At 44.9% G+C, this 19,334-nt stretch overlaps 1 protein-coding gene and 1 pseudogene across 1 annotated transcript; both read left to right on the forward strand.

Annotated features, from left to right (window-relative positions):
• The first annotated feature begins 914 nt into the window (after nt 1–914).
• LOC136525287 (large ribosomal subunit protein mL101 (rPPR4)-like) lies at nt 915–14,806 on the forward strand. Its single transcript, XM_066518296.1, has 3 exons — nt 915–1,158; nt 2,259–2,416; nt 13,702–14,806. The coding sequence occupies exons 1-3, from the start codon at nt 1,150–1,152 to the stop codon at nt 14,804–14,806; spliced, it is 1,272 nt and encodes a 423-aa protein (XP_066374393.1). The 5' UTR covers nt 915–1,149.
• Nucleotides 4,656–6,584, forward strand: LOC136529728 (uncharacterized; annotated as a pseudogene).
• Nucleotides 14,807–19,334: the final 4,528 nt, after the last annotated feature.

The following is a 19,334-nucleotide window of genomic DNA, read 5'->3' on the forward strand; positions in this document are numbered from 1 at the left end:
CTAATCCCCCTCATTTCCTCTTTGGCTGGGTAGTCTCAGTCGTGGTTGTGTCCTGAGGTTGTGGAGCAGAGGCCTCATTGTGAGTATCTGTGGCTCCTTCCTCTGATCTCCTTTGCCCCGCTACGTATTGTCCGGCAAGACGAGCCGGAGGCCGACGTCGTCTTTTCAGAGGTTGAGTAGGGACGACCTGTGTATCCGGTAGGTCAAAAGTGTTAGCAGAGGTAACATAAAGCCATAGCATTAGCCAAATTTACAAGCTACTAAGGCTTTATCCGTACCTCGTCGCTCGGATCAAAATCCTTGTCCAACTCGTCCTCCGTTGGCCTCCGTCTGGGTTCTCATGGGAAAGGATCATCGGGACTTACATATTCCCCTAATGAGGTGTCGTCATCATCATCCCCTTCTTCGCATTGGGCATCCTCTCCACCTTCTCTTCTCTAGGCTCCCCCCACTGGATCCTTATCATCGATAAGGTCCTCCTGAGTAAGCATCACTTCTAGACCCTTTTCTAACTCGTTATCGAACTGCTCCTGAGTAAGCTGGTCATCTAGTTCTTGCTCTCCATGGGATGGCTGCTCATCATTCACGGGGCATCGGGATGCACTCTTTGATGTTCGCAACATTTCGTGCCTTGTTCTAAGAGATGCAAGAAAAAAAGTAGTATAAGTAGTAGAAGTAGTAGTACTAGTGGTAGAAGTAGTGGTACTAGTAGTACAAGTAGTAGTACTAGTACTAGTAGTAGTACTAGTAGTAGTAGTAGTACTTGTAGTAGTACTAGTAGTAGTAGTAGTACTTGTAGTAGTAGTAGTTGAAAGCACTCTGTTGAATGATCTAGCAAATAATTGGCAAATATTGATTTGCTCTAGTGTTGAAAGCAGTAAGAAAAATTTGTGTACCATTTGGAGTGGGGGCAGTAACATTTTGTCAGCTGTAATCTATAACAAACTTGTACAGTTGTATTTTGGTTATGGTAATTAGATCACTTGCTCCAGTGACCAAGTAATTACTTTCATGGCATATTTTAGGATTTTGGCAAACCGCCAGTTAGCTGCTAGGTCAAAGGAAAGAAAGATGCGCTACATTGCAGAGCTTGAAAGGAAAGTACATACTCTCTAGTCAGAAGCAACTACACTATCAGCTCAGCTGGCCATGTTGCAGGTTCTTCACTTGTACAGTTGTACTTACCTTTTCCAGAATTTTTAAATATGGAGACGTGTTAGATAAATGTTTACATTATAATCTGCAATTTGGTTGCTACTCAGAGTCACAGTTGCTTTGTCTCATGAACAGTCAACAAAGATTTTGAATATATACGCAGTTTGATACATGGATTACTTTTGCAATGTTTTGAGCATTTATTAACAGTTCTACATTAGATATTTGTGGCTTTGGTTCTTCAATTCTACAATAACAAGCATAAGCTTCCTTATGTGTCTGCATATGGGTATTAGTTTTCCAGGCTTGAGTATCTTTCTTAAAAAAGAAGATCATGCTTTACTCCTGAAGCTTGTTCTGCAAATAATCATAAGGTGTGCTTTGCTTTCTGTTTGGTAACTCTTATCCGACTGTTATGGGTGGCAAAGCCCACACGGTTAGCCAGCAGCCCAAGAGGGTGGCAACATTCCCTATAGTCGCCACCAGCCCCCATGTTGCTACCAGGAGGCTTCCACCAGCTCCAGTCCCTGCCTTTGCCAAGCACCTTTCCTCAAGCACCATGAGTTCCCATCCCTCAACCACTGCAGCAGCCAAGCGCCACCAGATTCTGCCACTGGGTCCCTTCTTCCTTCCTGAAGATGAAGCTTCTGTCCTCCAATCCTCCATCTTCTTGCTACATCTTCTCTACTTTAATTTCTGATCTGCAACCCTGCCTTTTCTAGCTCTGTTGCTGCTCTTTGCCTCTTGCTCTACTGCTGCTGCAGCTCTAGCTCTACTAGCCATTAATCTCTCAAGAATCTACTGCTCTAGTGTTTTTGTACTATTGCAGCTTGCTTTATACTATATACTATATATATCATGTCAGTCCTGGTATATGCAGGACGACTAGGCTCAACTAATCGAGCTGATTGACAACTAATCATTTGGTCAGTGCCTTAGAGACTAGGATTCATCAGATAATTTGATAACATTGACTGTCAAATGCAAGTTAGAGAGTTAGAGTAGTAGCAAATATGCAATTGCTCTTCTTTGTACATCTGCTATTGATGCTTAAGTTATGGTTGGTATTACTTGATCTATAATGTGCCATCGTTTTCATGCAGGTGATGGATTGGATGGTCAATGCAAGGGGTATGAACATGTCAATCACTAACCATGCAATACGTCTGGATCTCATCTATAAAGTGCGTGGCCTTGAGGCAGCTGAGAATTATTTTGCTAACCTCCCTGATCCAGCCAAGAATAATCGAACTTATCACTAGTAGAGAACAGACCTTTGATCCAAGGGCTAAACTAGGCTCTAGTCCCGGGAAATATTACGCCCAGGACTAGAGAGACCTTTAGTCCCGGTTGGTGGCTCCAACCAGGGCTAAAGGTCCCTGCCCAACGGTTCCTGTGCCAGCCGTTGTGGCAGGGGACCTTTAGTCCCGGTTGGAGCCACCAACCGGGAGTAAAGCTCTTGTCCCGGCTAGTGGCGTGGCCCGAGACTGGAAAGTGACCTTTAGTCCCGGTTGGATCCACCAACCGGGACTAAAGGTCCCCCCTATAAATCCTGCTGGCCGTCTTCTTCCTCCCCGAGCCCGCCCGAGAGCTTCAGTTCAAATTTAAGCAGTGTTCTTGCTCTTTCTCCATCCATTCTTCGATTCCTTTGTCGATTTCTTCGATTCCTCCATCGATTCTTCGGTTCTAAAGGTTACCTACTTCACACTCTCATGTTTCACCATTGTCTTATCTCATTTTGTTCACTATATATATGGTTCTTTATTGTGTTTTTTTTTCATTTGTAAGCAATTTGAGCTCAAAATCACTTCAAGCTTGCATATTTACATGAAGGAAGGTTAAAGTAGCTATTAAAAACTAGTATTCACCGTTCATTTGTAGCATGCATAACACACTTCATTGTTTAGAGATATAGAGATTTTTAGAGTTTTTTTAATTTTATTTGTTTATAAAATGAGAAATTTATAGTGTATTAAAAAATGAGTATAGAGAGTAGCTGGCAACTGCTTCCGGGTCCTCGACCTCTCATGGGTTTCCAAAGCGACTTAGGCTGGGCCTCCCACTCATTGCATGCGGCAAGTGTTGTGATGAGACGAAGATTGTGATGGAGTACCGAGTGAAGAAGGAGGGTCCCAACAAGGGTCGTATTTTCTACAAGTGTCCGGATCGCAATGTGAGTTATTTTATCATATTTAATGACTATGGTTAGTTTATACCTATTTTCATGATGGTTGTGATTAAAGTTCTAATTTTCTATTTTAATTTCAGTGGGATGGCACTGGATGTTCAGGCTTCTACTGGGAGGAAGAGTATGTTGAACTCGTGCAAAAATATCTTGCACAATAGGCAGATATGGCGGCTAATGAGGCAGTGATCCAGCCGAAGAAGCCCAAAGATATTGAACAAACGGGGGATCTATCTGTTTTAGTTGGGATTGGTCGTGAAATCCTTGTGCTGCTGAAGTGCATTTTAGCTTTAGTGTTTTTAGTGGTAGTTGAGATTATCTACATTGTAGCGAGGCTTTCTTAAATTTATAGCTTTTGTGGTGGTATGCATGTTGTATAATTAACTAATTATGTTCTAGGTTTTAATACGATATTTATGTCATATAATGCAGATGAGTCGGCATTAGATGTACAATGCTGATCGTCGCTCCCAAGAGTTCATGGACGACGTGCATTCTTTGTTACGTGCGGCCGAGGCAAACAAACGCGATGGTTTCATGTGCTGTCCATGTGCCATATGTAAGAATACGATGGAATATGCTAACTCAAAGACTCTTCATTCACACTTATTCAAGTCAGGTTTCATACCAAACTATATTTGTTGGACGAAGCATGGAGAAACCGGAGTTGTAATGGAAGAAGAACAATGGAGCGATGATGACATTTTTACTGAATATGGTGCCTTCAATGATACTGCAATGGGGGGAAGCTAAAGAAAAGGTGGGGGCAAAGGAGAAGCCCACTAAAGAAGAGGTGGGGGCAGAGGAGAAGCCCACTGAAGAAGAGGTAGGGGTAGAGGAGGAGCCCGCTGACGATCTTGGTCAGGCCATTCGTGACGCATAAAGAGAATGCGAAAGTGAAAAGGAGAAGATCAAGTTCGACCGCATGCTAGAGGATCACAAGAAATTGCTATACCCAACTTGTGATGCGGGGCAGAAAAAGTTAGGTACCACATTGGAATTGCTGCAATGGAAGGCAAAGAATGGTGTATCTGACAAGGGATTCGCGAAGTTACTAAAAATCCAGAAGAAGATGCTTCCAAAGGATAACGAATTGCCCAGCACTATGTACGAAGCAAAACAGGTAGTCTGCCCTTTAGGATTAGAAATCCAGAAGATACATGCATGTCCTAATGACTGTATCCTCTACCGTGGCATGGAGTATGAGAAGTTGGATGCATGCCCTGTATGTCACGCGTCGCGGTATAAGATCAGGTGAGATGACCCTGGTGATGTTGAGGGCGAACGTCCCAAGAAGAAAATCCCTACTAAGGTTATGTGGTATGCTCCTATAATACCACACTTGAAACGTCTTTTTAGAAACAGAGACCATGCAAAGTTGTTGCGATGGCACAAAGAAGACCGTAAGGTAGACAATATGTTGAGACACCCTGTTGATGGGTCCTAGTGGAGAGCAATCGATAGAGAATTCTTTGAGTTTGCAAGTGACGCAAGAAACTTAAGGTTTGCTTTAAGTACGGATGGTATGAATCCTTTCGGGGAGCAAAGCAGTAGTCATAGCACTTGGCCTATTACTCTATGTATCTACAACCTTCCTCCCTAGTTATGCATGAAGCGTAAGTTTATTATAATGCCGGTGCTCATCCAAGACCCAAAGCAACCTGGCAACGACATTGATGTACACCTGAGGCCACTAGTTGAAGAACTTCTACTTTTGTGGAACAAGCAAGGTGTACGCGTGTGGGATGAGCACAAGTAGGAGCACTTTGACCTGCGAGCATTGTTGTTCATAACAATCAATGATTAGCCAGCTCTAAGTAATCTTTCAGGATAATCAAACAAGGGATATAATGCATGCATGCACTGTTTTGGTGACATGAAAGGTATATTCTTGAAAAAGTGTCACAAGGTTGTGTACCTTGGGCATTGACGATTTCTTCCTGTAAATCACCCCGTAAGAAAGAAAGGCAAGCATTTTAAAGGTAAGGTAGACCACCAGACCAAGCCTTGCAACCGAACTGGTGAGGACGTCCTCGATATGGTTAATGATGTGAAAGTAATATTTGGAAAGAGACCTGGCAGCCAACCTATTTCAAAGGACGCCAACAGTCATGCACCCATGTAGAAGAAGTCCATATTTTGGGAGCTACCCTATTGGCAAATCCTAGAGGTCCGTAGCGCGATCGACATGATGCACCTAACGAAGAATCTTTGTGTGAACCTGCTAGGCTTCATAGGCATGTATGGGAAGCCTAAGGACACAATTGAAGCACGACAGGACCTGCGGTGTTTGAAAGAACGAGACAACCTGCATCCAGAGAAGATAGATGATGGACGCCAGTACTTAAGTCCTGCCAGCTGCACTCTTAGTAAAGAAGAGAAGGACAGCTTGTTTGAATGCCTAGATAGCATTGTGGTACCATCTAGATTCTCCTCGAATATAAAGGGTATAATAAATGTGCCAGAGAAGAAATTTGGACACTTAAAGTCCCATGACTGCCACGTGCTCATGACTCAATTGCTTCTAGTTGCATTAAGAGGAATTCTACCGCCAAATGTATATCTAGCCACCGTGAAGCTATGTGCATTCCTCAATGCAATTTCTCAGGAGGCAATCGATCCAACAGATCTAGCAAAACTACAGAATAATGTGGTTTAATGTCTTGTCAGCTTTGAGTTGGTGTTCCCTCCTTCCTTCTTTGATATCATGACATTCCTCCTAGTTCATCTGGTCAAGGAGATTACTATTCTCGGTCCTGTGTTCCTACACAACATATTCTCCTTTGAGAGGTTTATCGGAATCCTAAAGAAATATGTTCACAACCGTGCTCGGTTAGAAGGAAGCATCGCCAAGGGCTACGGAACAGAGGAGGTCATTGAGTTCTGTGTTGACTTCATTCTCGATATTAACCCGACTGGTGTTCCTGAATCGCGACACGAGGGGAGACTAAGTGGAAAGGGGACACCAGGGAAGAAAACATATATTGGTATGGGTGATGATTATTTCAATAAAGCACACTACATAGTTCTACAGAACTCCTCCTTGGTAGATCCGTATATCGAGACACACAAGAACCTCCTCCGATCTGAGTTCTTAGGGAAGTCTGAAGCATGGATTACGCGTCAGCACATGGAAACTTTTAGCGACTGGTTGCGAAAAGAATGTCAGGGTGATGAGAGTATTGATGAGGAGCTGTATTTGTTGGCTAGGCAGCCATCGTGGCATATCCTCACATACAAAGGGTACGAGATAAAAGGGAATACATTTTACACAGTAGCACAAGATAAAAGGAGCACCAACCAGAACAGTGGTGTCCGCATAGATGCCACCGACCCTAGTGGGAACAAGCAAACATACTATGGCTGCATAGATTAGATATGGGAACTAGACTATGCATCTCATTTTAAGGTACCTTTGTTCAAGTGCCAGTGGGTAAAGACGACTGGAGGCGGTGTAGCAGTCGACAACCAGTATGGAATGAAAATAGTGGACCTCAACAATATTGGGTACAAAGGCGAACCATTTGTCCTTGCGAAGGATGTGACTCAGGTGTTCTATGTCAAGGACATGTCTACAAAACCGAAGAGAGGGAAAAACGACAACCACCTAATCAATAATGAGCCAAAGCACCACATAGTTCTTTCAGGAAAAAGAAACATCGTTGGAATCGAAGACAAGTCAGACATGTCAGAAGATTATGAAAAGGATGACCGAATTTCACCCTTCATAGTGAACAAAGACCCTAGCATCTAGCTAAACGATGAGGACACTCCATGGTTACGGCGCGATCATAACCAAGGGACATACGTAAAGAAGAAGTTCACTACTGTGCCCGCTTGATATATATATTGATGTTCAATAGTGTGTATTAGAGATATTATGTAATAATTGTGAATTTATGTTTGATGTTGAATTATGTCATGTTGAAATGATGTGAAAACAAATTTATGTTTGATGTTGGGATTATGTCACATTGAAATGATATGAAAACAAATTTATGTTTGATTGTGGGATTATGTCACGTTCAAATGATGTGAAAACAAATTTCCAGTCGAAACATAAGAGTTTTTCTGAATTTAATTAAACACTATATTTTTGCATTATCAAAATAGTAATTTAAACACTATATTGTGTTTTAAAACTTGTTAAAAAAATAAAACTTTAGGTCACATAATTTTCCTGTGTGCAATAAAGCAAAATAGAATCTATATTTTTTAAAAATATTTTTATGTCTTTTATTTAATTTTCAGTGCAATTAACTATCCTTTTATCATTTGTGTAAAAAGAAATATATTAAAATCCTAATGAATTGACGGGCAGCGAAACTACAGTTTGGCTGCCCGCCAAAAACCTTTAGTCCCGGGCACCACCACCAGCCGGGACCTTTAGTCCCGGGCGCCACCACCAGTCGGGACTAAAGGTGCGACCTTTAGTCCTGGGCGTTAACAGGGCCCGGGACTAAAGGGCCTTTAGTCCCGGCTGGTGGTGGCACCTGGGACTAAAGGTCCTCTCCCTTATATAGCCTCTGCGCCTGCCCCGGCCCCTCTTCTTTCTCCTCCCCACTGCCGAGCCAAGCCCTAACAGACCCGCCGCCGCTCGTCCGATCCGCTGCCGATGCCGCACCTCACGAGCGCCCGCACGCACACCGACGCCCCACCACCCTGACGTCGCACGCCCCGACTAAGCGTGCTCACCGACGCGCCGCCCCCTGACCAGCCTGGCCCAGTGCCCCGACGCCCCACCGCCCCGACGGTTGGCCTCGACACCACACTATGGCCTAGCCCGATGCCACGCCACCCCTGACGCCGCGCCACGCCCCTAACGCCGCACCTGACGCCCGACGCCACACCGCCCCTGACGCCACACCACCACTGATGCCACGTGCGCGGCCCTGATGACTCCACCCCGGCCCGGTCGGCCACGATGCTCACGCCACCACCGACACCACCTAACCCAGCCACCAACACCACGCTCGTCATCACCGCCTCCGGACGCCCATCACTGCCGACCCCTACGTACATCGATCGTCACCGCCGACCCCTACGTATGTCGATATGTGTTTGTATGTGATATATGTAGAGGAACGCCTTGTTGTGTTGTATGCGGAGCAACGCCGTCGTTGTGTTGTATGTGGAGCAACGTCGCTTTGTTGTGTTGTATACGGAGCAACGCCGCCTCGTTGTGTTGTATGCGGAGCAACGCCGCCTCGTTGTGTTGTATGTGGAGCAACGCCGCCTTGTTGTGTTGTATACGGAGCAACGTCGCCCCGTTGTTGTATATGCGGAGCAACGTCGCCTCATTGTTGTATATGCGGAGCAACGCTGCCCCGTTGTTGTATACCCTAGTGAGAACGACGATTCGCCCCTAGCGAGAACGACGATTCACCCTAGCGAGAACGATGAATTCGCCCTAGCGAGAACGACGAATTCGCCCTAGCGAGAACGACGAATTCACCCTGTCGTTCTCGCTAGAGCGAATTGTTGTTCTCGCTAGAGAGAATTCGTCGTTCTCGTTAGGGCGAATTCATCGTTTATATGACTTGTTTACATATATGACTTGTTGACATATATGATTGTTTACATATATGAATTGTTTATATATATGACTTGTTTATATATGTGACTTAGATTTATTTTGTATATGACTTATTGTACATATATGACTTGTTTAAATATATGAATTGTTTATATATATGACTTGTTTATATGACTTGTTTATATATGTGACTTAGATTTATTTTGTTTATGACTTATTGTACATATATGACTTGTTTACATATATGACCTGTTTATATATGTGACTTAGATAAATTTGTATATGACTTATTGTATATATATATGACTTGTTTATATATGTGACTTAAATTTTGTTAAATTTGTTAGATATAGCTGCCCCGGGAGACAACATGGAGGAAGAAATGATGAATATTATTGCCAATGCTGGTGAGCAGGATGTTGATGACGGAAGTCAATACCTAGCTCTTGAAAATGAGCAAGAAAATGTTTTGCAAAAAAATACAGGCGAGGTATATATACTAAATATATATTATATGTGAATATTGTATATATTTCTATGTACAAAAGATATTTATTTATTATTATTTTTATATGTAGCTCTCTGGATCGGCGACCACAACGGCGAAGAGCAAAAATGTTCGAGGACCGAAGAAACCACTGGAGGGCTGGTACATAATATCAGAATTCAACATCAAGACAGGCGAACCACTTGGTCCACATAAAAGGAAATTCATGGAATACTGTGGGTACCTTGTAAGGGACAGAATTCTGATCAGTATCCGTGAATGGAAGAAAAAGATCAACGAGCTTGATGTTAGTTTTGTCTCTGATGTTGACAAGAATTTGCTCTGGAATGATATCCTTGCCCATTTCACGTTGCAAGCGGATGATTATGATGATATCAACGATGATGAATTGAAGGAGCTAATTCGATCGTGGGCTATGAAGAAGATGGCCATACAATTCCAGACTTGGAACAAACACCTATACAACATATACATCAAGAAGAACGAAACGCCAAATTTTAATATTGCTATGGGCCCGATCTCGAAACAGAGGCCCTATTGGAATGATTTCATAGAGTACAAGACATCAGCAGAGGGTGAGGCATGGGTGAGAAGGAACCAAGGGAATGCCCAAAAAAAGGTATACCACCATGACATGGGATCAGGTGGCTACGATACTGCCATTCCGAAGTGGCAAAAAATGGAAGCGGACATTGTTGCCAAGGGGATCAAACCAGAATCAGCCAAGTGGCCCCCACGCTCGAAGAATTGGTTTTTCGGTCATGGGGGAAGACTTGACCCACAGACCGGTCTGGCAGTGTATGGGCAAAAACTCAAAACAGCAGCACACCGATTGGCTTTTGCTATAGAAGCTAAAGAGATTGGTGTGTTCAAGCCCAATAGAGAGAAGGATGAGCTAACGTATGCTATCAGGGCTACTGAACACACTAGCCAAACCAGAGGCTTAGGACGCAACACTCCATGGGTTCATGGTTTCCGAATGATAGGGAAACCTACTGAAGCCGCCAGAGAAGCAAGGAGGAGCAGGCAGCGTGAGTGATAATGTTGGAGGAAATGGTGCTTGAAGCAAAGGAGCGAGAAAAAGCAATGGAAGCAAGAATGCAGGAAGAAATCAGAAAGCAAGTGCAGATAGCAATGAGTGCCCAGAGGCAGACATCAGAGCCAGGAATGAATGTTAATATTAGCCCCCCTGGTCAGTTGAAAAGCAGCTGCGCTTCCACTGAGCTGCCAAAGCAAGATGACACAGCGCTGCGCTTCCCCATGGATGATGTCACTACTCCAATGACATCAATTGAGCTACATGTTCCAAGGGGGAATGACACAATCAAGGTCACTATCGGTGTTTTTACTCCTCCAGACCCTACCAAGACACCAAGAATCCATGAGGCACCAATACAACCTAGATATGCTAGGGTCGCAGTGGATAAAGTGAGCAAAGGTTATGAGGATCTAACTCTTGACATTCCTGGAGGTGATGGAGAGAAGACTCTAGGAGAAGCAGAGAAGGCATATATACTATGGCGCAAGTGCTACATCATTATCCCTGGGGCGTCTGCTCCACCGCCAGCAGACATTAGGTGCGGACAAAAGTTAACAAAACAATTTTTTGATAATTTTCTATGGGCATGACTAATAATAAGCATTTATTTATATCTCATTATTTTTTGTACTCACAAAGCAGGGCCTCCGCCAACCAAAGTCCAGTTGTTGCTTCTCCCGACCATCATAGTGCTCAGGGCAATGATGACACCTTCGAAGGCAGTGCTGCATCCCCACCATCTCCAACTCCTCCGCCGCCTCCAAGGAAGTCCACAACTCCTCCGCCGAGGTCTCCAACGCCTCCGCCGCCTCCAAAGTCTACACTGCCTCTAAGGCGGTCTCCAATGCCTCCCCCGCCTCCAAGGAAGCCAGCCCCTAAGAGGTCCGCCCCTCAAACGAAGCCGTTGCCCTGCCCGTCGGCAAAGAAGCAGAAAGCAAATACGCATCCAGTTATTCCCAAAAAACTATCTTATGAGAAAAGTGAACATGAATTAAAGGATGTAGTACAAAAAGAAGTGACAGATTTCTTTGAAGGTGTAAAACAGGCATGACGAGCGAGGGAGAACCCGGAGCCATCATACTTCTTCCTACCTCAGATCAGCTAAGAAAGAAGTTGGAACAAAAAAAACAAGATTCTCTTAAGAGCGCCGCGAAACAACCGATATCGGACTATGACCAGTCTCTCACCAAGTCATATGAGGCGGCGCAAAAAAAGAAGAGAGTAGGGAAAGGTGTTGCACAACTCGGACAATAATCACAACAATCAATCCGCCCCTTGTCATTCCTAATGAATATGGTTCAAACTTAAACTTAGTGGAGGAGGTAGGCGGCTATGAGTCGTTTCTTCGGTTTTATGAGGACACTGGTTTGAACCTTGCCGAAGTGCTCGCTGAAGGACCATCTACTCCGGAAGTGGATCCTTATAAGAAATTTATACCAGGCCAGAGTCTATACAACCCAGAGAAATTAGGTGAACTGGGTACGCAAATGTACCTGCTAAACGGGTGGTACATGTCGGTGTCTGATGCAGGACAAATCTATCTTTCTGTCAGAATTAGAAACCACCATTACTTCCGTGGCAATGACATTATCTATGTCGAGCTTCCAGAATTACACCAACTATGCCACCTGGACTCTCTCGACAAAAGTCTCATTAGCTGCTATTGTCTGTAAGTGTGATTATTTTCTACTATATTCACAATTTCTTTATTATATATTCACAATATATATATTCACAATTTTCATGTATGCAGATATGAGATGACAGAACTTAGAAAGAGAAAGGATAATGATGTTGGGTTCGTTGATCCGTATGTCGTATACAAACACCCTAACCCCCCGAAGGATTGTAAGCCTCAACCTGAGAGAAATCTCATGAATTTCTTAGTAAACCAACGCGACAAAAAGGAGATACTCTTCCCCTACAACTTCAAGTGAGTGTTATTATAAGTAATTAATGTCGATCATATATATGGGACATCAATATTTCCTTACTAGCTAGTTACCTCACACACACACACATATATATATATATATATGTTTATGCAGCAATCACTGGATATTGATGGTCATCGATATGGCCAATAGTAGATTGAAAATCTTAGACTCATTGAGAAAACCGCAAACGGAGTATCAAGACATAATAGATATTATACAAGGGTAATTAATTTAGTTTCTCTATAACAACATATATATATATATATATAATGGCGCCGATCTCTCAACAATTATTAAAGGTTAAATTATTTTTTTATTTTATTGGGAGCAGGGTTTGGAAAAGGTTCAGTGAGGAATAAAAAATGAAACATTGCAAAGCGCCACTGGGTGTAATCGCACACAAAGTAAGTACTATAACTACACATTTATATTCAATTAACACCATATGATGATTTCAATTCACCCTAATTGATTTTTTTGTCGTAAAAGTGGGTTCTAAGGCAGGAGCAGGGTAACAACTACCGCGGATACTATGTTTGCGAGTTCATCATGGCATACTCAAAGAGAACTCCTGAAGAGCAACTCAAAGTACGTATATAAATACTTTTTCCTTTATATTATTTCGATCGTATATTTACAATTTCTTTATTGCTCTCATTTGTATAAGTAATTACATGAGCAATACACATATATATATATATTAATACTTTTTCCTTTAACTTTTATTGAAGACTGAATGGTTGAGGGAAAGAGTCATATGACTTGACCAACTTAAAGTAATTCGAGAGACTATAGCAGGATTTCTAAATGACCAGGTCATCAACCCCAACGGCGAGTTCTACAATGACCCGAACGAAACGTGGATGCCAAATCTGGAGGAGTGAATTGCTAAGGACATAAACAATTTATATATCAAACCTTTGTAATATATATATATATATGTATGCACATATTATATGTACATAAAATAACATGTGTATATATATGATCATCATATATATATGCATGTACGCGTATATTCGTTTGTTATTTATGTACAAAGTTCGAACAAAAACTTATGCGTGCGAAGTACACATATATATTACTATTAGCAGCGTATTCGAAAATGTATTTTAATATCAAAACTAATCATTAAATGAAAAAAGAAACAAAAAATAGAAACCAGAAAAAGGAAAAAAAGAGGGACATTTAGTCCCGGTTGGTAACACCAACCGGAACTCAATGTGTTCCCTTTAGTCCCGGGCGTAAGTCGGGACTAAAGGAGGGTACCTTTTAGTCTCGGATTGGTGCTCCCGGTTGGAAAACCAGGACTAAAGGGGTTTTCCAACCGGGAGAAAAAAGCCTTGCTGCACCAGTGTATGGCGCCCTTCTTAGTTGTTATTGCTCAGCAAAAATGGAAGAGAAAGCAACAAATCTCTACTGCCAGATGGATAAACTTGGCATCTGGTCTGGTACGCTACCCATCAATAATCTGATGTCCCTTTACATGAAGTTAGACCAGCATAGGAAGGTTGATAGTCTCTTTGAGGAGATGAAAGTGAAGAATGTTAAACCGAATAACCTCACATGCTGCATTTTGATGACCAGCTATGCAGCATCGAACAAGATAGATGCCATTGAAGAACTTCTTAAAGAAATGGTAGAAAAATATGTGACTCTTGGGTGGTCTGCATATAGCACACTTGCTTCTATCTATGTAAATGCCAGTCAGGTTGAAAAAGCAGAATCTGCTCTGAAGAAACTCGAGGGGCTTATTGGTGCTGATGATGGCAGGCAACCTTTTGATTTCCTTATGAGCCTATATGCTTCACTAGGCAATTTGAGCAAGGTCAATAGGGTATGGGATGTGATAAAGGCCAAATTCTCCATGGTAACCAACATAAGCTACCTTGGCATGCTTCATGCTCTTTACAAGCTCAATCATATTGACCGCATGAAGCATATTTATATGGAGTGGGAATCTAATTATCAAACATATGATGTAAGACTGACAAATATGATGATTCGTGGCCATCTGAAGCTTGGCATGAGCGAAGAAGCAATAACATTGAGGGAGAAGGTCAAGGAAAAAGGTGCGGACTTTGACTCCAAAACATGTGAGTTGTTTCTTGATCACTACATGGGCAAGGGGGACATGAACTCAGCACTGAACTGGGTAGAGAACATGACCAAACTCCCCAAGAAAGCAGGGAAGCTTGATCAGGACAGGATCTACAAGTTCCAGAAGTATTTCGAAGAACACAAGGATGCTGATAGCGCCGAGAGGTTCTGCAACTGCCTAAGGACGCTGGGGTGCATTGACGGGAAAGCATATGAGTCCCTCTTGCGCACATACTTGGCAGCCGGTAAGAAAAGCTGTTCACTCCGTCAACAGGTAAAAAATGATAAGATTGAGATCTGCTACGACATTGGGAAGCTACTCAAGAGGTTGGGCGACGGTCGATGAGATACATATTTATCTTCATTCCAATTCCCTACAGTCGCCACCAGCCCCCACGCTGCTACCAGGAGGCTGCCCCTACCGTTGCCAGCTTGTCGTCCAAACCAAGTCATTGTTTATTTAGAAAGTTCATCATTCTTCAGTTTGGAAAGTCAGATCATATCTGTAAAACCTCATTTATAATTTCCTTCAGCGTTGTTTGGCAGAATTCTAGCTCCTAGAAATTTGTGGATTTCTTGGAGCTGGGTATTCCTAGCTCTGGAAATTTATGGATCTAGAGCTGTGGGTATACTTTGGTTGTTTGGCCAATCTGTTTTCTTTCTATTCTAGATAAAAGGTAGTCTTTTGGCCAGACAATGAAGAGGACCCCGTCGAACCGGCACCGGCGTCTGTGGGGGAGGCCTCTCTACCCTTCGACTCGCCTAGACGGGACTGGTGGTCAGACCTCGTTGAAGCAGAGTTCGCCGAGACTGCCCGCGTGCATTTGTCTGGGCTTGTGTCCTCGGAGGCGCATGTATTGGATGACCACTCCGGTCCAGAGACGGCTCTCACAGACAATGACAATGTATCTGTGGGTGATGATGATGTGGGGGATGTGGCAGTAGATGGTAACGGGGGGATTGATCCTGAAGATGCTCATCCTAACCCGATGCAATTGCAGCTTGAAGCGGCAGTCTATATCCCGTTTCAGACACCGCTTGTCAGCCGACGGCCGCGGCTCCGCAGGGCCCGCTTGCCGATATCTGTGCACTCACTTCGTCGGAGTGGTCAGATCGCAGCGAGGCCACATGCTGGCAACGCAACGGCACAGGCACAGCGAGTGTTGCTGAAGAAGCTTGGTGTTGCAGTGGTAGAGGAGGAAGCGAACGTCGAAGTAGAGAAGAAATTTAAACTGGCGTTCGGGGGGAACATGTCGAAAAGGAAGCAGCACGCCTTGCAGTTGTTCCTCAATGAAGGGATCGATCTAACGGCGATGAACCTAGACCTCGAGGGTCTGGAGGAGGGGGCTTGAGCATGGCCACCACACCTCGTCAGAAGCACAACTCGGTTCCATCATGTTACACCGAGGTTTCCTGGTTTGGAACGTGCGCGCCCTCAATGAGCGTGCACGGCGCAACGTTCTGCACGAACTAATCATCGCTCAGCGCCCCTCCTTAATTTGTGTTCAGGAGACCAAGCTCTCCAACATCTGTAATGCAACTGCTTTGGAGTTCTTAGGTCCGCCTTATGACTATTTGTTTTTGCCTGCTGTTGGGGTTGCTGGTGGAATCCTTCTAGCCTGGGATAGGGAGATCTGGCAGACCTCACTGCCGAAACTGGGCCGTTTCAGTTTGGCGGCAACTTTTCAAATGCAGGGGGCTTTGCCCAGCCCTTGGAGCTTTGTGGGCGTTTATGGGCCGCAGGAAGATGATGACAAAGTGGACTTTCTTAATGAACTAATGTAACTCAAGAATGCCGCACCTAGGCCATAGCTGGTGGCGGGGGATTCGGGCATGTGACAAGAACAACGATCGATTGGACAGAAGAAATATGAGGAGATTCAGAAGGTTTTTAAATCAAGCGCAGCTGGAGGAGGTTGAGCTTTGTGGGCGGGCGTTTACCTGGTCCAATCGACGCCAGATCCCTACCATGGTGCATTTGGACAGGGTCTTTGTGAACGCACAATGGCTGGCTTTGTTCCCTTCTCACGCTTTGAAGGCGCTATCCTCTGACTATTCGGATCATTGTCCCTTATTGCTGCTCATCGATGCACAGTCTGGAACAAAACTGAGATTTCGGTTTGAGTCTTTCTGGCCCAAGGTTCAGGGGTTCATGGAGGTTGTCACAGCTGCTTGGTTGGCGCCCCAGCCTGTATCCAACCCTTTTCATTTGCTCGACCAGAAATTTAGGATGGTGGCGACGGATCTGAAATGTTGGAGCTCCTCCAAAGTGGGTAGCATAAGGCTGCAGCTAGCCATGGCAAAGGAGATCATCCTATGCTTTGATGAGGAGCAAGAAAAGCGGCAGCTCCAGGTTTGGGAACAAGATATGCACAGCATGCTGGAGGTTAGAGTTCTTGGGCTGGCGTCTTTGTCATGCACGATTGCCAGGCAACGCTCGGGAGTAACTTTCTTAAGGGAGGGGGACGCAAATACCCGCTTCTTCCATCTTCAGGCCTGCCATCGACAGCAATAGAACCGCATTGTCTCTCTATCTGTTCAAGGTACTAAGGTGGTTTCTGACAACTCCATGGCAGATGCTTTGTATGACCACTACAACTCGATCCTGGGTACAGATTTCGTGCGGTCCAGGAGGCTAGACCTGGCCGCCTTGGGGGTCCGGTCTGTGGATGCCCGGCCTTTGGAGGTTATGTTCACTAAAGAAGAGGTAACACGGGTGGTCAAGGAACTGCCGAATGATAAGGCCCCCGGACCTGATGGGCTAACTGGTCTCTTTTACAAATCTGTGTGGGAGGTGATCAAACCGGACATCATGAACGCGTTACATGCTTTCTAGTCACTGGATCACCGCAGCTTCCATGCTGTTAATGAGGCTTTCATGGTGCTACTCAAGAAGAAAGACCACTCCACCGAGATTTGTGACTATCGTCCCATTAGTCTTATGCACAGTTTTGGAAAGCTCATAACAAAGTGCCTGGCCAACAGATTGGCAACTGTTCTAGGAGATCTGGTCAGGAATAATCAGAGTGCATTCATCAAGGGCCGAAGCTTACATGACAATGTTAGGGATGTTCAACTCACATGCAAATCCTTGCACAAATTGAAGATGACCTGTGTTTTGCTCAAGGTGGATGTGGCCAAAGCGTTTGATTCGGTTGCATGGGTTTTCCTTCTAGAGGTGCTACAGCATATGGGCTTTGTACTAAGATGGAGGAACTGGATGACTATGCTTCTGTCTATGGCAAGCACAAGGATTCTCCTCAACGGCAAGCCAGGCCGGAGGGTGTGTCATGCTAGGGGGCTACGGCAAGGAGACCCTCTGTCGCCGATGCTGTTCGTTTTGGTCATGGAGGTACTCAACTCCTTCCTGACCTGGGTCGAAGAACATGGTTACCTCACACCGCTAGCTGGAATTCTAGGGGCCAGAGTCAGTTTATATGCCGATGACTTGGTCATTTTTGTAGTCCCATCTGAGAGTGATCTATTGTCAATCAAAGGAGCCTTGTCCATCTTCGGCCTTGCCTCTGGGCTCTTCTCCAACCTCGACAAAAGTATGGCTACACCAATTCACTGCTCCAAGGAAGATATGGACAGAGTGCAGCGCATTCTTGCTTGCAAGATAGTACCGTTCCCATGTTGCTACCTGGGAGTGCCACTTTCGGTGCACCGGCTCAAGAGAGCGGATGAGCAGGCTCTCATTGATAAAATGGCTGCAAGAATACCAGCTTGGAAAGGTAATCTTCTAAATGCTGCTAGACGCACGGAACTTGTCAAATCCACCCTTTCGGCCATACCTGTACACACTTCCATCGCCTTGTGCCTTCCAACGTGGGCAATTGAGATGATTGATAAGCTACAGAGGGGTTTTATTTGGGCTGGCACAGATACTGTGGCGGGAGGAAAATGTAAGGTGGCTTGGCTCAAGGTGTGCCGACCCAAAGTGTTAGGTGGGCTCGGTGTCACTGACTTGAGAAAGGCAGGGGTTGCACTTCGAGTTCGCTGGGTGTGGAAGGACAGACTTAACGGCCGAGCGTCGATGTCTGGAGAGCATGCTGTGCTGGCGCTCTTTCAGGCCGCAACGCTGCACCGCTTGGGGAACGGCCGATCCATGTTCTTCTGGACGGATCATTGGCTCAATGGTAGCAACCTGGAGCGTGAGGCACCTACTGTGTTTGCTGCAGTTGGGAGGAGGCGTCGACGGGCAACGGTGGTGGAGGCCCTGCCCGGAAATGCCTGGGTGCGTCACATCCAGGGGCTAGCTTCTATGCAGATGCTGCTGGACATATCACGTATCTGCGACCTCCTAGAGGTGCAGCTATCGCTAGAGCCAGACACATTCTGTTGGATGCCCTCGCCGGACCAAAGGTACTCTTCTGCCTCAGCTTATGGAGCAATGTTCTTTGGATCCTCCACGGTCTTTGGTGCAAAGTTCATCTGGAAAACATCTGCCCCGCCAAGAGTTCGCTTCTTTTACTGGCTAGCCATGCACAACCGCTGTTGGACCAGGGATCGCCGCTTCCGCCATGGTTTGCAAGATTCAAACCTTTGCATTTTCTGTGATCAAGAGCCTGAGACCCTAGACCATATCATTTTGGGTTGCTGTTTTAGTAGAGAAGTGTGGCTCATCTGCTTGTCAAGAGTACACATCAATTTGGATGGCTATTGGGGAGCTCGGGCCATGGAGTGGTGGATTGGCAACAGAAAGCTTGTCCCAAAGTTCTTTTGCAGGGGGTTCGACTCCTTCGTTTTACTGCTTGGGTGGAGCTTGTGGAAGGAGCGGAACCATAGGACATTCCGGGCTGGTGCAACCTCGCCACCAAGGCTGGCCATGTTGATCAAGGAGGAAGCGGAGAGGTGGTGTGCGGCCGAGAACG

The sequence above is a fragment of the Miscanthus floridulus genome, chromosome 19 (genome assembly GCF_019320115.1).
Source record: "Miscanthus floridulus cultivar M001 chromosome 19, ASM1932011v1, whole genome shotgun sequence".
NCBI classification, from domain to species: domain Eukaryota; kingdom Viridiplantae; phylum Streptophyta; class Magnoliopsida; order Poales; family Poaceae; genus Miscanthus; species Miscanthus floridulus.

Excerpts from the sequence above, each read along its gene's own strand:
- LOC136525287 (XM_066518296.1), top strand. Across the intron at positions 2,417-13,701 it reads AATAATCGAACTTATCACTA|CCTTGCTGCACCAGTGTATG; the intron begins GTAGAGAACAGA and ends GGGAGAAAAAAG.